This window comes from Dipteris shenzhenensis, chromosome 18 (genome assembly GCF_047967505.1).
Source record: "Dipteris shenzhenensis isolate YYH24624 ecotype China chromosome 18, Dip_SZ_1.0, whole genome shotgun sequence".
In the NCBI taxonomy this organism is placed as follows: Eukaryota; Viridiplantae; Streptophyta; class Polypodiopsida; order Gleicheniales; family Dipteridaceae; genus Dipteris; species Dipteris shenzhenensis.
The window spans coordinates 31,643,920-31,663,565 of record NC_141613.1 but is presented as its reverse complement, the minus strand read 5'-3'; the positions used below and the strand labels follow the sequence as shown (position 1 = coordinate 31,663,565).

The following is a 19,646-nucleotide window of genomic DNA, read 5'->3' as shown; positions in this document are numbered from 1 at the left end:
TCAATTTTACTCTCCCTGAGAGTCTGTAACAGCCAGTTTGGGACTGTTTTTGCTGCATGTATGTCTGCAATTTCCTGCTGCACCACCTGTTCCACTGCCTGTGGAGGTGGCAAGACATCCTGTGGCTGAACTGAAGCATCGGGAGGTGGCTGTAAATTCTGATTTGCATCAGAAATATCAGCAGGGGAACCCAAGGCAATGGGTAGCAACCCCTCAAAAACATCCTCTGAAGAAGAAGGCATATGAAATTCAGCCTGAGTGTGAGCTGAATTTTCTGCAAATATCACATCTCTACTGACAATGATCTTGCGTGCAACAGGATTGTAGAGACGGTACCCCTTGCTTTCTGCACTGTACCCAACAAATATGCACTTAATTGCCTTATCTAACAACTTGTGCCTAAATTCAACTGGCACATGAGCATATGCAAGGCATCCAAAGACTCGGAAATGATCCACTGAAGGCTTTCTTCCATTCCAGACCTCATAGGGAGTTTTTGTTTTCAAAGCCTTAGTGGGAGCCCGATTTAAAATGTAATTGGCACACATCACACCTTCAAGCCAAAATTTGTGAGGCATGTGTTTGCTTTTCAGCATACATCTGTCCATCTCCATAAGAGTTCTATTTTTCCTCTCAGCTTTGCCATTTTGTTGAGGGGTCAGCCTCACTGTGAGTTGATGCACAATACCCTTGCCTTTCAGAAAAGCATCAAAATCTGCAGACAAGTATTCCCCACCTCTATCTGTGCGCAATGTCTATATCTTGAGTCCGGTTTCATTTTCAACCATGGCTGAAAAGTGTTTAAACGCCATGAACACTTCTGATTTGCGCTTCAGCCCAAAGACCCAAGTGAAATTGGAGTAATCATCAATAAAGGTAACAAAGTAGAGATGACCACCCAATGGAGTCCTCATGGGACCACAGACATCACTGTGTATAATCTGTAATTTGCGGACAGCTTTAACTGAACCATCCTTTTTGAAGGGGAATCTATGCATATTGCCTAAAATGCACCCTTCACAGGCATGTGGAGGAGGTATCTCAAGAGGTGGCAATGCATCAACCATAGAGTGCTTCTGAAGTGTCATCAAGCTGTTATAATGCATGTGGCCATATCGGGCATGCCATAATTCTGCATTCTGCGTGGCAGCAGTAGGGGTAGAAACTGCAAGAGCATGGGCTGCTCTTTTTTCAAAAAGATCAAGTTGAAAAAGCCCACGCAGCAAAGTGCCAGATAATCTTAAGGCATAATCATTTTCCCTGTCTCGGACAGCACATTTGTCATCCTCAAAGATGACCTGAAATCCAGCTCTGTTAAGAGTGGACACTGAAAGAAGATTCTTGGTAATACCAGGCACATATAAGACATCTGAAAGTCTGAAAACTGAGCCATCAATGGCAGTAAGCTCAACTTCTCATGTGCCACGTACTGAATATGACGAGTTATTGGCACAAGTGACTTTCTTACCAACGGGAGATGGATGCAAGGAAGTAAAAAGACACTTCCTAGAAGTGATATGCTTGGATGCACCGCTGTCAAAATACCAAGTGTTCAGTGTTTCATTGACACTAAAAGCAGATGCATCCGTAGAAGAGTCATAACTGCAAGTCAAAAATGCATATGTATCATCATTACAAGTGGCTGTACTATCCCGAGCATCTGGAGCAGCCAGCCTAGAATCTGAAATGCAAGATAAAAAGGCATAATCCTGTCCAACAAAGTTCGATGTAGCATCCCCACTGTCAGATGCATGAGGAGCTGAATCTGAAACAGCCATACCGGAGCTGTTTTTCTTCTCTTTTGCAAGCCTTTTCCTGCATTCTGCAATGTGATGACCTGGCTTTTTGAAGTAATGACAAAAACCCTTCTTCTTGGGCTTACTTGCATCATTTTTAACCTTTTGTGAAGGCTGTCCTAACCCACTGGAAGGCTGACTTACTGATGTCTTTGCCTGTCCCTTTGTTTTTGACTTAAACTTTGAGAGCATAGCTTGTTCACCTGCACGTGAAGCTAAGTTTTTCTTGGTCTGCTCTTCCTGAAGCAGAAGTCCTATCAACTCATGAAAAGTGAGAGGATTTGCACCCCCCCTCAATGATAAGTTCAGCGAGGTATGAAAGCTGAGATAAGACTCAGGAAGAGAATTCAGAGTGATAGTAATCATCTCTGAATCAGGAATAATCTCATCTATGTTCAATAATTGCTCTCTGAGATCCTGTAGCTTTGTGAGGTGGACTGAAATGGAGTCACCCTCTTCCATATGTGTATTACTTAACTCTCTTTTCAAGAAAGATACCCTTGCATCATTCCGGGCTGCATACATGCTTTCTAAGATATCCCACGCTGCCTTCGAGGTCTTACACGACCGGATATGCGGAATGATAAATCTTTTCACTGAAAGAGAGATGCATGACAAAGCTAAGGCATCCCATGAATCCCATCTCTTCTGCTCTGGAGTAGTGGCTATAGCTGCACCAACAACTTGTTCTGCAGCTGCACCCTGTGCACGACCTCTTCCACCTCCTTGCTGAGGAGGGGTATTAGGTGCCATACCTGCTGGTCGGATCTCACCCCCATTCACATAATCCCATAAATTGTGAGAAATCAGAATATTGCGTACCATAAAACTCCAGAGGGAGTAGTTGATACCATCCAACTTGTCTTCCTGTGAAAGACCACCGAACTGGAAGTCATTCTGATTTTGCTGGACCATATCTGAGAAAGAGATTTAAGCAGATACAAAACTGAATTCCCTTACTGGGAATGAAATGCACGACTCCCAAAAAACACAGCCACGCACTGGCTGTAAATGCAACTCAGGTTTCTGCACTTGCACTGTCAGAAATCTGTCCAAGCATCAAAAACTCTCCAAAATCTGCCAAAAGTGCTGCAAAACACTTCAAGAAAGGTAGTATGAACTGAAATCTCCAAAAAATTGCTCTCCCAACACAAAAGCCCCAAAATAGGCCCGAAATTGCAACCGGAAAGGGGCAAATTGATCAAAAGCCCCAAATGTTGCAAGAATTGCGCTTTGTCTGCAAAAGCCCCAAATTTCACTGCGAAATTGCAGTGTAATTACAAAATCCCCAAATTTCTGCAAGAAATTGTACTGCAAAACTGAAAGCCCCAAATTTCGAGCTTGAAATTGCAACCAGAAAGGAGCATAAGCACAAAAAGCCCCAAATTTTGCAATTTCAGCAGAAAGCCCCAAAATTTTTGGGCTAAACCTCTGAATCTGCTTGCAATGTCTGCTTCACAAGCAACTACGAACCCGAAGATACCCAAATGATTGCAAAAGACTGCAAATGTCAGTACGACAGAGTACGGATGACCATACTGTACGGTCGAGTACGGTCGATGCAGGTTGGTGCCACACGTGTGGTATGGAATATCTGTACGCAGTTGTACGGAAGCAGGTACGATGCAAGAGCTATACGGAAGCATGTACGATGCAGGAGCTGTACGGAAGAAGGTACGTGACAGATGTACGGAATATGGCGCATGGCTGGTACGGTGATACAACGTACGACGCCACACGTGCAGTACGGCCTACGATCTGTACAGCCGTACGGTCGACGAGACTAGAGGTGCGAATGGCGATAACGCAGGTACGTGTGGACTGCCTAGTGTCATAGTCTCCAGCCCAATCTGAGTCATTGTAGGCATGCATCTGCAAGTCCCCCCCCCCCGGGAAACATCAAGCCAAAAGACTTTGTACCTTGCAAGTAACGGAAGATGCGTTTTACAGCCTGCCAATGCATAGTCTTTGGACTGTGCATATGTCTGCTCACCTGAGAAATTGCAAACTGAATATCAGGTCGTGTATTGCAGAGATAAATGAGGCATCCAACAACCTGACTGTAGAGTGTGACATCAATTGATTCACCTGCATCATGCATTGTAAGCTTCAGCCCCTGCTCCATGGGAGTAGCTATGGGCTTACAATCCTGCATGTTGAATCTGTCCAAGAGTTTCTGCACATACTTGGATTGAGACATAACGATGCCACTTTTCTCTTGAGTGAACTGGATCCCCAAATAAAAGTGTAGCAGCCCCAAATCTGACATGTCAAAAGTGATCTGCAATTCAGCTATAAAATCTGCAATATTATCCTCATTTGACCCTGTGAGCAGTAAGTCATCTACATAAAGAATCATGACTAAAATATCCCCCCCATCCTTCTTGATGTAGAGGGTGCTCTCAGTTGGACTATTGTGCAGCCCCTTGCTGGTCAGAAAGGCATGAATTTTGACATACCATGCACATGGGGCTTGTTTCAGCCCATACAAAGCTTTATTCAGCTTGCATACTTGATGTGCATTTCCTGAAATTTCAAAGCCCGGAGGTTGTTTGACATAAACCTCTTCCAACAAGTCTCCAGTAAGGAAAGCTATTTTAATGTCCAACTGATGAACATTCCATTCAAAATTTGCAGCCATGGCTATAACTGACCGGATGGTTGTCATTCTGGATGTAGGAAAAAAAGTCTCCTCATAGTCTATGCCCTTTTTCTGAGCATATCCTTTTGCAACCAGCCTTGCCTTGCACCGATCAATAGACCCATCTGGCTTTCTTTTGACTTTGAAAACCCACCGTGTACCTATGTCATGTTTACCTGGTGGCAAATCAACAACTTTCCATGTCTGATTTTTTTGAATGGACTGCCATTCATCGTGCATGGCATTCATCCAATGCACATTATCATGTGCTTCTTCAAATGTCTCAGGCTCCTCCTCATCAAGAAGAGTACCTGAATAAGCTAATTCAACTGAAAGAGCTCCCCCCATGTGCCTTACTGCACTACGAGTTCTGCCAGGTAATGAAGCATCAATTTTACTTTCCATGAGAGTTTGTAACAGTCAATTTGGAACTGTTTTTGCTGCATGTATATCTGCAATTTCTTGCTAAACAACCTCTTCCACTCCTTGTGGAGGTGGTAAGACATCCTGTGGCTGAATCGGAGCATGTGGAGGTATCTGTAAATTGTGATTTGCATCAGATATATCAGCAGAGGAACCCAAGGCAATGGGTAGTAATCCCTCAAAGACATCATCGGAAGAAGTAGGCATATCAAATTCAGCTTGAGTGTGAGCTGAATTTTCTGAAAATATAACATCTCTACTAACAATAATCTTGCGTGTGACAGGATTGTAGAGACGGTAGCCCTTGCTCTCTGCATTGTACCCAACAAAAATGCATTTGATTGCCTTATCAGATAACTTATGCCGAAACTCAACGGGCACATGAGCATATGCAAGGCATCCAAAAACACGAAAATGATCCACAAAAGGCTTTCTCCCTTGCCAAACTTCATAGGGAGTCTTGGTCTTCAAAGCTTTTGTGGGAGCCCGATTCAAAACATAATTGGCACACATGAGACCTTCAAGCCAAAATTTGTGAGGCAATTTTTTGCTTTTTAGCATGCATCTATCCATCTCCATAAGAGTACAATTTTTCCTCTCAGCTTTGATATTTTGCTGAGGGGTTAGCCTCACTGTAAGCTGATGTGCAATGCCCTTGTCTTTTAAAAATGCATCAAAATCTGTAGACAAATACTCCCCTCCTCTATCTGTGCGTAATGTTTGTATCTTGAAACCTGATTCATTTTCAACCATGGCTGCAAAGTGTTTGAAAACCATAAACACTTCTGATTTGTGTTTCAGCCCATAAACCCAAGTGTAGTTGGAGTAGTCATCTATAAAAGTGACAAAGTAAAGATGACCACCCAATGATGGAGTCCTCATGCCAAGAATGCACCCTTCACAGGCATGTGGAGGAGGTGTTTCAAGAGGAGGCAATGCATCAACCATAGCATGTTTTTGAAGTGTCATCAAGCTGCCATAATGCATGTGTCCATATCTGGCATGCCATAACTCCGCATTCTGCATAGCAGCAGTAGGAGTGGAAACTGCAAGAGCATGTATTGGTCTTTTCTCATACATGTCAAGCTGAAAAAGACCACGTAACAAAGTGCCAGACAATCTCAAGGCATAGTTATTCTCTCTGTCATGGACTGCACACTCGTCATCTTCAAAAATGACCTGAAATCCAGTTGTGTTAAGAGTGGACACTGAAAGTAGATTTTTTGTGATACCAGGCACATACAAGACATCAGAAATTTTGAATGTTGAGCCATCAATGGCTGTAAGTTCAACTTCTCCTGTACCACGAACTGAATAGGAGGAGTTGTTGGCACATGTGACCCTTTTACCAACGGGAGGTGGATGCAGAGATGTGAAAAGACACTTCCTGGAAGTGATATGCTTTGAGGCACCGCTATCAAAATACCATGTATTTAGTGTCTCATTGACACTGAAAGCTGATGCATCCTTGGAAGAATCATAACTGCATGTCAGAAAAGCATAAGAGTCATCATTACAAGTGGCTGTAATATCCAAAGCAGCCAACTGAGAGTCTGAAATGCAAGACAAGAAGGCATAGTCGTGTTCCACAAAGTTGGTTGTAGCTTGCTCATTGTCAGATGCATGAGGAGCTGAATCTGAAACAGCCATACTGGAGCTGTTTTTCTTTTCTTTTGCAAGCCTCTTCTTGCATTCTCCAATGTAATGACCTGGCTTTTTGCAATAATGACATATACCCTTCTTCTTGGGCTTACCTGCATCACCCTTAGCCTTTTGAGAAGTCTGTCCTGAACCACTGGAAGGCTGATTTGCTGATGTCTTTGCTTGTCCCTTTCCTTTAGGCTTGAATTTTGAAAGCATGGCATGTTCACCTGCTCGTGAAGCCATGTTTTTCCTGGTCTGCTCTTCCTGCAACAAAAGTCCTATCAACTCGTGAAAATTGAGAGGATTTGCACCCCCCCTCAATGACAAATTTAGCAAGGTATGAAAGCTGAGACAAGACTCAGGAAGAGAATTCAGAGTAGTGGTAATCATCTCTAAATCAGGAATCATCTCATCAATATTCAACAATTGATCTCGTAAATCCTGTAGCTTTGTGAGGTGCACTGACATGGAGTCACCCTCTTCCATATGTGTATGAGACAATTCTCTTTTAAAAAAAGACACCATGGCATCATTCCGAGCTGCATACATGCTCTCCAAAATATCCCATGCTGCCTTTGAGGTCTTACACGACCGGATATGCGGAATGATGAATCTTTTCACTGAAAGAGAAATACACGACAAAGCTAAAGCATCACGTGAATCCCATCTCTTTTGCTCTGGAGTGGTAGGTATAGCTGCACCAATAACTTGTCCTTGCAGTTGTACCCTGTGCACGACCTCTGCCTCCTCCTTGCTAGGGAGGGGTATTAGGTGCCACATTTGCTGGCCGGATCTCATCCCCATTTACATAGTCCCACAAATTACGGGAAATTAGAATGTTGCATACCATAAAACTCCAGAGGGAGTAGTTGGTACCATCCAGCTTATCCTCTTGTGAGAGACCACTGAACTGGAAATCATTCTGATTTTGTTGGGCCATGTCTGAGAAAGAAAATACAGCAAATGCAAATCTGAATTCCCTTGCTAGGAATGGAGTGCACAATTCCCCAAAAAAAATACAGCCAAACACTGGCTGAAAATGCAACTCAAATCTCTGTAATGTCTCTGTCAGAAATCTGCCAGAGTATCTAATCTCTCCCAAAACCTGCCAAAAGTGCTTCAAAACACTTACAGAAAGGCAGTGTGAACTGAAACCTGCAAAATTGCTCTCCCAACACAAAAGCCCCAATTTGTGGCTTGAAATTGCAACCAGAAAGGGGCAAATGGTTTAAAAACCCCAAATGTTGCACAAATTGCACTCTGCCTGCAAAAGCCCCAAATTTCACTGCAAAATTGCAGTGTGATTGCAAAAGCCCCAAAATTTTGCAATTCTCTGCAACAAATGCAAAGTCTGTCCCCAAATACGGAATGCCCCAAATTCTTGCAAGATCTTAGCCAAACAATGGCTCTCTACGCAAATGCCTATCACGAAACACCTTCCAGAGTCCACCTGCAAAGAAAAAATCTGCAGAAAGTACGGCCTCTTCAGACTATACAGAACTGACAGTACGGAACTGTCAGTACGAAATACGTACAATGTACGGACTGTACGGATTTCTGCACGGACTGTACGGATGTACGGACTGTGTACAACTCTTTGTACGAACGAAATGTACGGATCTTGCTATACGAAACAATCGACGCAGATCTGTACGACGAGCTGTACATGCTGGCGCAGATGTACGACGGTACGTTGTACGGTTGTACGATTGTACGGCGACAGGCTGACGTAGATGTACGGAGTGCTTGAGCTCCGTGAGCTTGTACGGATCTGACGGCAGGAGCTGAGTACGGCGGTGCATGAGCTGAGTCTGTACAGATTGTACGAAGGACGGGCTGTACGGACGAAAGCTGCAAGCAGGTACGGACAGGCAGCGATGGTATGTGCAAGTCGTACGGAGCAGCGAGCTGTTGAGCTTGCGAGCAAGGAAGCAAAGAGCAGGATCTTGCTGCTCTGATACCAAATGTGAGAAGGAGAGTGAGAGCTGAAAGCAATAGTTGCAATAGAAGAGTGTAGTACAACTGAAGAGTGGGATAGGTTTTGTCTAAGTGACAAAACCTTATCCTTCACTAACCGTAGTTAGTGAAGAGTGTAGTACAACTGAAGAGTGGGATAGGTTTTGTCTAAGTGACAAAACCTTATCCTTCACTAACCGTAGTTAGTGAACTAACTGTGGTTAGGGGAAAAAACCTCTAAAATGAGGGAAAAGTGCCCCTAACCTACTTATTACATTACATTGGTCACTGCTGAATTATAACAATAATTCTAACAATCATGTCAGTTGGTATCAGATCCAACTCCTGAGGTATGAATCTCTATTGCAAGAGAGATTGGACATGATTTCCTCAAGGTATGACTCAAATTCGAAATTCTTGGTGAAACCCTGTAAGTGCTTGTTGGTTCGTCAGTTAGGGTGGTTGGTTACCTGGAGAGGGATAGAAGGAAGGCAAGAGAGAGAACAGGTGAATTCGTTGTTAGTTGTTGAGGGTCTAGGAGAGAGAGAGAGATGGTGTAGTTAGGATGGAGTCATGAGGATCTCATGGCCGAGGGATAAGCGCGAGAAAAGCTGCGAGGATGGGCACAAGGCTGTGGAAGGATCCAAGGGACCCCGAGCACCCGACTGGCTGCGTGGAATCCAAGTTGGCACAGAGCGAGGACTTTGTATTAGCCAATTGCAGAAGGGCATCTATACTCTCCAAGTCATTTCTTGCTAGCTGATTTTTCACAGCAATGTCTGCAACTAAAGATGGCATACCCACTGTGCATCCATACATAGCCTCGAACGGGCTCATGCCAATAGAGATGTGCTTGGTACTGTTGTAACAAAATTCAGCAAGCGCCAACCACTTATCCCAAACAATGCATCTGCATATTAAAACACAAATCCAAAACCAGTAAGGTATGCATTTAAAAGTTCTAAGATCTCATCATTTCTTGTGGGGAAGGTGTGCTTGGATGAGTGGCCATCTTCAGTTTCTTGTCATACTTTCTTTTTCCTTCCATCCACACCAAGACTCATTGATCTTCCCATAGATAACTAGCTCCTAGAAACTCCATCTCACTTGCATTCAACGCATTTCCCACTCTCAGTAGGCATTAGTGTCCCAAGCAATAACCTTGCTAGGCTCTGCTCTCACACCCCCCAAGGGCAATAGGCATCCATCTTTGTTCAAACACTTGAATGAAGTTTGGAGTTGTTGCTAGCAGCCCATGCGGGGTCACACAACTCCCCACACTGCCACAGGTGTCCACGGGGTGAGAGCATAACTGATCTGCCTGCAACCTCGGGTCAAGAACCTGGACTGCAAGCATCCATTGTGAACCACCTTGCCAACCGAGTCTCTCCAAAACAACTCATAACCAAAGAGCAAGATCCAGACAAAGCACCTAGCTTGTCCTGGTCAATCTGAAGGCATCCAACTAAGCTCATACACGAGCTTGTGCAATCCCAATCTCAATGGTGCATTATCTTCCCTCTAGTTCAGCATAACCTGAACGTACCACAGCAAACCAGGGAAGAGAGAGAGAAAGAGACGATGGAATATGGCCAGCCCCTTTTAGAGCAATTCGTAGCCTATGAACTTGGCCCTATGAGCAGCCAGGCCTGTAACAATGGAGCTGTCAGCCCCCAAGCCCTAGCACTAGCTGCTCACCGTACATTTAACGTACTTTGTCATACAACCGTACACTACTATCCATACTATGCCATCTGTACGCAGCCTTTGGACCAGCACTACCTTGGAGTCCCGTACCAACCGTACATATATTGGATTCCGTACAGCCGCTCATAAATTGCAGTCTGTACAGCCCATGAAATCTTGTACAGCCACACTATATATTGGATTCTGTACAGCCGCTCATAAATTGCAATGTCGACCTACTCTTCTATCCGTACATCCGTGCGCCAGTCCATACACAGCCCGCAACACCAAAGCGTATCTCCTCTCTTCTCCCATGAACTCCCCATCATCCCGCCGCCTTACGTGATTTCTTCCTAGGACCTTCCACAGGCTACCTTGCTAAATGCATCCAAGGGATGGAAATGTCACGTGGCATCCCCCCTCTTCACTTGCCCCCATTGCCCCATCTAGTGGGGCAACTTTTAAACCCAAACCAGTAATTTGACCCATGCCCCCTCTAGTGGGGCATTTTTAGGACCAAACCAATGGCCAACTTGCAGACTGTAGGAGCAGGATCCTTATAATCTTTTCAAAACCCTCATGAATAACCTCATACACCAGTTGCGCCTCATGCGAGACATGAAGAGGGTCATCCTAACCCATCACATACTTTCCGCATTTTATTTGAAGCTACTTTCTTTGGTACAAGTTTTTTCAAACTGATTGGCAGCCATCTTAACACAGGAAAACCCCCTCAAACTGAGCTATGTATCTCACACTCAAAACTATGAACACTCAAGTGAGAAAGGCCTATAAACTCTGACATTTGAAGAGATGAAAAACCAGTCCCAATGCAGTAAAAGAGCAGGATAAGAGGAGGAAAGAAGGTGTATTAACAGCCCTGGATTATGAATAGGAAAGTAAGTCAGAAAGCCCAAAGCAAGAGGGCTGCATATAGCTGAGAAAATCCGCGAAACTGAGGACTAAAGAATTTAGCAGACAGAACTGAGCAGCAAAGTGAGCAGAAAACCAACCAGTATCTAAATAGTACTTAAGAGTATGACAGGTAATACCTTAATAGTACTAAATATGACATTGATACCAAAATATACTAAGTAGCATATGGCAGTGGTACTTCGCGCCTAAGAGTATGACACTAACTCGCACACACTCCAGGCTACAGCAAAGGACAGCAAAAGGGGGGCGGTGAAAGGGTGTAGAGAGGTCACAGAGCAAGGAATTGGCAAAGGGGCCCAACAAAGGGACAGGCTGAAAGAGAGCTGCGCGCAAGAAGTAGAAGCTCTAAGGAGGTCGTTTCAAAAGCGCCTTAAACTTCGTGAGATGGTGGTTTGCATTCCTCCATCTTAAACTTAACCACTAGCTTCACTTTATGAAACGAATCAATTCCTAAGCATGGTGAAGTAAGGCGAAGTCTCACATCTCAAAGGCTAGCTTCTCTTTTAGCAAATATGCTATCTTCTTTCTGCCAGACCTCAATTTCGAGCTATTAATGGCGTAAGCTCAAGTCTCTCATCTCAAACTTCTAGGCAAGCTTCTTTTTTAAGGATGAGATCAGGTTGCTTGTGATGATTAAGTCATCAAAAACGTGATTCCACACCCAGCATACATCTTGAGGCAATCTGTTTCACATCTGTGTGATGGGTGAAACCCAAGGAGTTCATCAACATGTTAGCTGGGACGAATCTCAAGAAGATACTTCAAAAAAATTTATCCTTCAAGGGTACAAATGGCAATGCGTATCCCATGCGATTGCCCATAATTGTCATATAGGCTTTCATAGTATGTATTGAGGTCGGTGCAGGTCATAGTTACCAAGGAACGCCGTTCCCCCGTCCTGGAATGAGGGAACGCCATTCCAGAGAGAGGCACGTTCCAAGACGTTTGGAACACGTGTGGAACGTCTGAAAAAGGGGGAATGCCAAGGAACGTTCCAGAACGCGTTCCCTGGTTCCCGGAACGTTTCTGAAATGCGTTCCCTGGTAACAAGAATGTTTCCCCCCTTTAAAAATCCTTTTTTAAATAAAATTTGAGGTTTTTTGTTTATAGAACTGGTCCTCCCATATATTAGGGATACCATTTGGTTATCCAAGTACTCGAAGCATAGCTTATGAGACATTCCAAAGCTTAAAACTAAAAATATTCTATGGATTTTTGTCTTATGAAAGGTAGGGAGTTGAAGAGCTAGAATGAGAAGATGGAGAATATGGACTCGGTTGATCTTGGAGAAGTTGGTGCATTTACTTGGTTGGAAACAGGACGGGAGGGGAAATTGATTCAAGCTTACCTAGATATAACTCATTCAGCCAATCAATTAAGGGTGGAGAAGGAGAGTTAAGTGAGGATCATAAGGTCTTGCACGATATCTAACTATTTTTCAATTTTGCTATCCATTTCTCCCTTTGGAGCTTCAACTCATTTCCCCTCATGCTTACGTATTCCTAGGTCAAAAGTAGACTGCATTCTATGGATTCTAGTATAGTTTTATGCCATATGATGACGTGTCATATGCCGTGGCATTCCCGTTCCCGTTTCCCCGTTCCGGCATCTGACGTTCTCAGAATAACTATGGTGCAGTTCCAAGATCAGCATCAGATTCTGATTTGCAGGGGAAGCACACTATCTTATTTGGAGCACAAAATTCTACATCTAATCCATTTTGGTAGCTTTAGAATGCACTATCAAACCAAATAGAACAGTATTTACATGACAGACTGCCATAAATTCTCAGTGATAGAATAAGAATGCATCATATACCATGCTTAAAGGTATGACTAGACATAACTTTCCAAAGCGATCATGTTTGCATGTTACAGAAGGAATGCTTTGAGCAGGACAAAATTCTACAAAGAGTAGGTTTGCACCTGAGATTCCATGCAAAATATATGGGCGTCATCCTGCAAGAAGAAACTATAATACAAATTCAGACTATCAGCACAAGCAACAGTAAACAGCACCAAGATCATTCTTTTACAAGAAATGCTACTTCAGCATCTAAGATGTTTCTTGGCTACTTGATAGAACAGGTAACAATATGTAGAAAGCTGAAAAGCAACTTGATGTCTCCGCTCTTAATAAAAAGCCACATATGCAGGTCAGCTTCTCCTCTGGATGCAATCTGCATGGTTGAGACTGTACAACATAAACTCTCTTTATGTAAACTAGTTGCATCTTCATTTTAGACTGTGGAAACTCTTTTGCAGACAATGACCACATAATACAATGGAATAATTGAACACAATGTCTTGTAACTGGTAATCTGGTACGGAAATCCAAATGTAGCATGCATTCATAAATCCTGCATAAGCACATATCTAACTCACATTGCAAAAAAGGCACCAATCACAAATGCCCGTACAAGTGACAAGGACTCGCAGTAGCAGACAAGGCTTACAGCCAACTTAGAAAATGAAAAAGCAATACTGGGGGATAGCAAGAAGAGACTGGCAGTGCGCTAAGGGCGGCAAACCACAAAAGAAAGGGAAAAAAAAGTCTGACCTGTACAATCCACACATCTTGATCCAGACAATAACATCATACAAGCTTTACACAGGCCACAACATTAAAAAACACCAAGCCAACTTCTTGTTCACCTATATCTCTCTAGCCTTGGCAAACTACTATAAATCCATACTTGGAATACAATTTCCTGGAGAGCTATTTTGCCTGCAAGTGCAGGCTCCTTCAGCCATAATAGCACTACTATGTGATACAAACTCAGCAATGAAGCACAACAGACATCAACACACCAAAAAATACATAAAATCCAGTCACCCAAAACAAGAGGTTATGAGTCGTTCAAGGATTTACCTGTTGGAATCGCCGGCCCCTTGTCAGTCCTGTCAGAGCACCACTAAGTTCATTCCGATGTAGTACTCCAAAGTCTGCTAGCCGAAGCGGCAATTCTGCAAGCAACAAAGTCAACCAGGAATCATGATCACATCACTCTTCTGAAGCAGTAAAAAGTGACACTACCAATGTGAGAAACGCCATCAAATATTTTGTTTTCTTGCTAATTTCAAATGGCTTGGTTCCACTTCCAACGATTGCACATCTGGCAGTCAAACATTCCCTGTATATATATGTAAGCAGTAGATATAGACATTGTCATGGGCATCTGTCAGCCCATGGCATGGCTTCCTTGCTCAAACTCCCTGCCGCCCCAACAACAGGAAGCCGTCCAGCAACCATACAGATTGTATGGACTGCTGATGTCATATGCAGGCTGCTGACATCACCTGCATGTACAAATGGGGTACAGGGGCAGGGCAGGTACGGATGCTGGTACAGGTCTGCAGCCTGTCCAGACCTGCCACATAGACGTACAGCAGATGATGCAGCCAACACCTGACTGCCATGTGGCAGGTCAGGCTAGCTGGCAGTAGCAGCAGACCAATCGGGATCCACCAGAAGCGGTCAGCCAGCTCATCCCTCAGTGGACTGTCAGCAGGAGGGCTGTAATAGCTACCGTTGATGCCATCATTTATATTCCTTTGTCTCTCTGAAACAGAGAGAAAAGAGATCGAGAGTCGTGAAAATCTCTCTTGACAACCCAATGTGTGGCCCAACAAGATCTCTAAAAGTCACCATATTAATCACAATTATATGAGAAGCAAACAGCACAAGAAAGTTTTTTTCTTTTTTGGGAGGACCACCGGGGAAGGGGGGGGGGAGAGAGAGAGAGAGAGAGAGAGAGAGAGAGAGAGAGAATCCAACCTCTATATGAACGGACCCTATGTTGAAACATCAAGCAATGTGAAGGGCAATTCATAGGTTTAAGACCAAATTCTTGCTTTTCAACCTAAAGACAGCATTTTCCAAGCACAAGTCAGACGATACCCTCAATTGAGTTACAATTCAAACAAAATAAAGGACAAGTCATGAGCTTATATGCAAATTGAACCATCATCACAACATGTACTACCCTGCAGTATTCAATATTCACACTGCATGCACGAAGCATTGACACAAACCTCAAATGTGAACATATTTTCCTTGTAGTTCGCTGCATGACCGGATGTTTCCCAAAGTTGCATATTGAACATATTCGGTGAAATGACCTGAAAGTTTAATTAGAACTACTTTTAGATGACAACAAGGACACCTTTGCACAACCATGCATTCTACATTTTCTCATCATTGTATCACATCTGCAAAGTCACTCTCGTTCAGTTATTCAAACACTTAAATATTCATATCACCAACACAAAAGAGTTTATGAAGAATGTAAAATATAGGCAGCTCGTAAGCCCAAAATTAGACAAGCAAGAGCCCAAAGTGGCCATAACCATGGGTATAATTGGTGGATGGCTCACCAAGGCTGTCAAACTGCACATTTTACAACCTAGAAAGGTTCAATGTTGTACCATAGACCATGAGAATGTTTCACCTTCAAACCTATAATAACAAAATTCTACATGTTTCAAACCATGAAACACTCAAAATCTCACTTTAATAACAAAATTCTAGATGTTTCAAACCATGAAACTCCAAAATCTCACTTGGATACAAATGAAGATATCACCACACTAACCAGTTTTCCCTCAAACAAAATCTTCTACAAGGAACCTATGAAATACAAAAAGTTATGTTATTGTCGACAAAAGAGTAATATACAATGCGGCACTCCAAGATCGAGAGGGACCGCCGAAAGGCGGGACCACTTCTGCAAGGCTTGGCCTGCAGGGATTTTTTACACTTTCTCCATGGGTGATATCCACAGGATGTATAGACCGCCTCTGTGGCTGTTAGCCCCTATTCTTGAGGCAACTTAGGCAGTGAGCTGTTGCCCTCGGAACAGGCTGTGTTTTCTAAACAGCATTTTCATTGTAATTACTGTCTTCAGTCCCTTTATGGAGGCGAGAAGCACGGGTTTTTTTCAAGCATTAAAACAAGTTTTCTTTTCTCTGGAAAAAATAAGAGTAATATCCAACGAAGCAATGAGCAGAGGAAGTGTAGCGGGAGATAGACTATCCTCACTCTCTCTCCTGCTCAATACTAACTGCAACTGCAAGATGATGCACTCAATAGACAAAGTGAGCTGTGGAGCTACCATGTTGGTCTGCTGCGGGGACGCCTGACTCTGCTACTTTGAAGGCTTGAAGGCCTGAGGAGTGGATGAAGAATGAGGGCCAGAGGCTGCCCTTTTATAGGCTGATAGGTCAGCCTGGCCGACCAAAAAATCGACACATTGACTTTTGACCAAGAAGTCAACCCTATGTTTTCTGACCTGCGATGGCGTGGCGTTGACTTTCCGTTGACTGTGTGCTGATTGTTGATTGCGTTGGGCTGCCTGAGTGGCTATACGGACGCCTACGTGGCCGTTGACCTGGCTGCCTACGTTGGCACAAGCTAGCATGGCCACGGGCGTGTGGATGCCCGTGACATCCCCTTCTACTGAAACTTGAACTAGGGTAAGAAAGAGGCTTCCCATCGTGCTGACTGAGGTGACTGTTTGTTGTATACTTGGAGTATACTTGGATGATAAATCCTAATCCGAATGCCTGGTTCCTGAATCCAAAAATGGTTGCTGAACTCATGAATCCTGATCTGCAAGCACTGAATGCTTGGATTTGGTACTAGCTTCTGGTATGGATATTTGCTGTGGGTTAATATTCCAAGATGATGCTCCCTGTGGTTTTCCTCGGTGCATATAGGTGATAGGGACGGAGGAAGATTGGGTTTGATAGAGGCATCCCGGTCTTGGTGTAACCCTGTTGCCTACTATAATACTATATCTTGCTGTAACATTGTATCGTGTTGTAATATTGTGTCTTGTTGGTGCCAACCTTGAACCCCTTGAATGATTGATAAAGGTCGAGGTGGAACACCCTTACTCCAATAGATGAACTTGGACCCATGGCCTAGGATTTTAACATCCAAGCCGTGGTGTTGATAATCTGGTCAAACTTCAAACGGGTGCCACCATCGTGCTCCCAAGATGACATCCGTTGCCTGAGTAGGTGCGACCCTGAGCGGCTGACTCTGTACTCCAATAGATGAACTTGGACCCATGGCCTAGGATTTTGACATCCAAGTCGTGGTGTTGATAATCTGGTCAGACTTCAAACTGGTGCCACCATCGTGCTCCCAAGATGACATCCGTTGCCTCAGTAGGTGCGACCCCGAGCGGCCGACTGTGTACCCACCCTGAGATCTTCAGAGTGGCTGAAGCTACCTGCATGTTGCTCTCTATCTGCTGCCCTGGAAATGCACCGTTCAAGGTCATTGGTTCCGTTGGCGTGAGAGGCAATTGAGCCCTCTGAGCTGCTTTGGTGGAGATGATGTCCTCGGAACTACCCAAGTCTGCCAAGATAAGGACCTTCTGACCACCGACCTGTCCATAAAACTGAAACATATTGGGAAACTCGCGAGGCTCCCCCTTCTACTGAGCTTCAAGCTCCTGGATGACTACTGACGTTGTCCCTGTAGTCTGTTGTTCATCAAGCTCCTTAATGACTACTCAGGTTGTTGAAGCTGTTGTTGAACCACTTGACACGGCTCCTGCTGTTAGAAGCTTCTGGTAAGGGGGAAGTCTCTCCTTTTCTCCCCCCTCTGACGGAGTTAGAGAAATGAGAAGCTGTTGATCCCGTTCTTCCTTCTCTTCTCGAGCAATACATTCTCGGAGCTCCTTGGCCTCCTGAGCCGCGCGGTCCCGAAGTTCCTTGGCTTCTCGAGCCTCTCAATCACGCTTCCCAAGCTTCCCAATCGCGTTCGTCTTTTGCTTCCCGAGCCTCTCAATCGTTTTCTTCTTTTGCCTCCTGAGCTAGCCTTTCACACGCTCTGGCGGCTTGCTCACGATCTTCCCACATCTCCTGAAGCTGAGTCATGCGGGTGAAGAGAGCCTCGAACTGTTGCTGCTGCATATGCATCATAGCCTGCAACATGACTGTCATGGCAGACATGGAAGTGTCCACAGGGTTTTGTGGTGGGGGTGGTGGTGGAGGCACTGAACCCTCTCCCCCCTGTGTTGGACTGCTCATGGTGTCCTTACCAGATCTTGGCTGGACCATAAACGGTGGGGCTGTCCCTGACTTAACTGATCCCCTTGACTTATAGAAACGAACTTTCCCCTCATGCCGCAAGGTGTAAAGACCTACGGGTGAAGACGAGAGCCAGCCCGATGCGCGATGAAGTAAGGGAGGGAGCGGCTAATGGAATATGGTACTACTACTAATCTGGGGTGGGGACAAAATATAGGATAACCCTCTGTCTCAAGTTAGAATCTGAAGCTCTGATACCAATGTAGCAAGACAAGCCCAAAGGGCTAAATACAACTGTATGAAGGGGCTGAAACCCTCACTCCAAAACTGGAAGACTAGACTACCTAGAGGAGGTGAATCCTCACTAGATCCTTGAAGAGGACGAGGCTGCCCTATTGGTCTATTGCGGGGAGGCCTGACTCTGCTGCTCTGAAGGCTTGAAGGCCTGAGGAGTGGATGAAGAATGAGGGCCAGAGGCAGTTCTATTATAGGCTGATAGGTCAGGCTGGCCGACTTCATCAACGCCGACCGTTGCCCTTGGTCGGCTGGTCAATGCCGACCGTTGCCCTGTTGACCAGGTCAGTCACAAGAGTCAATGCGTTGACTTTTGTCCAAAAAGTCAACCCTATGTTTTCTGACCTGCGATGGCGTGGCGTTGACTTCCCATTGACTGTGTGCTGATTGTTGATTGCGCAGGGCTGCCTGAGTGGCTGTACAGACGCCTACATGGTCGTTGGCTTGGCTGCTTGTGCTGGCACAAGCTAGCATGGCCACGAGCGTGTGGATGCCCGTGATAGGAAGAGTAGTCACAAACTTGGGTTCACAAGTCAAACTCCCCATGAAAATAAGACATTCTAGATGTTGATGAAACATGATAGAAAACTGCCTCTAAGGGATCTTTCATCATAAGGGATGTCAATCAGAAAAATCTATTGATAAGAAACTGACTGGACCACAAGAGAGCAAGGTTCTAATTGCCATGAACACGAAAGTCCCTTTTAAGGTGTTGAAACTTGATTATTCATTGTTGAAAAAACAATGCTATCTTAGCTTGAAAGAGAATAATATGTGACATTACGTGCCATCATTGTACTTAAAACAAATTGAAATATTTTAGACAAACCAATGAGAGGAGATTACAACTACATATGAAAGAACACATTATGTAATATCAGTGAGGATTATCAAAAATCTACACACAAAAAGGCTTACGAAAGGAGATTGTGTATGACAAGGTACTACAAAAAACATTTTTAACAAAGATGATGCACATGCAAATCATTTGGACAAACTTTTCATTATATTTGCTAAATCTGTATATTGCTAACGTATATTTCAATCCTCTTAAAATAAAACATAGTGCAGATTCAATCTCACTCAGCAAGGTTTAAAACTATAAACTCACGCATAGCAAGAACTAGCTACTATGGCATCCCCACTGATGTCATCAATGCCCACCAGGGGGTGTACCAGGGGGTGTAGACCATAGTATCAACATATGCTAAATCACCCACACATACA

At 44.2% G+C, this 19,646-nt stretch overlaps 1 protein-coding gene across 2 annotated transcripts in view; it reads right to left on the bottom strand.

Moving 5' to 3' along the window:
- Positions 1-19,646, bottom strand: part of LOC147891111 (threonine--tRNA ligase, mitochondrial 1-like) — a 63,664-nt gene that overhangs the window by 8,583 nt on the left and 35,435 nt on the right. For both annotated transcript variants that reach the window (XM_087389415.1, XM_087389417.1), the window contains exons 11-14: positions 15,117-15,203; positions 14,860-14,944; positions 13,954-14,048; positions 13,008-13,040 (exon numbers count right to left, since the gene is read on the bottom strand). In XM_087389415.1, the coding sequence (XP_087245541.1) occupies positions 13,008-13,040; positions 13,954-14,048; positions 14,860-14,944; positions 15,117-15,203 (300 nt within the window). The remainder of the gene's footprint in view (positions 1-13,007; positions 13,041-13,953; positions 14,049-14,859; positions 14,945-15,116; positions 15,204-19,646) is intronic.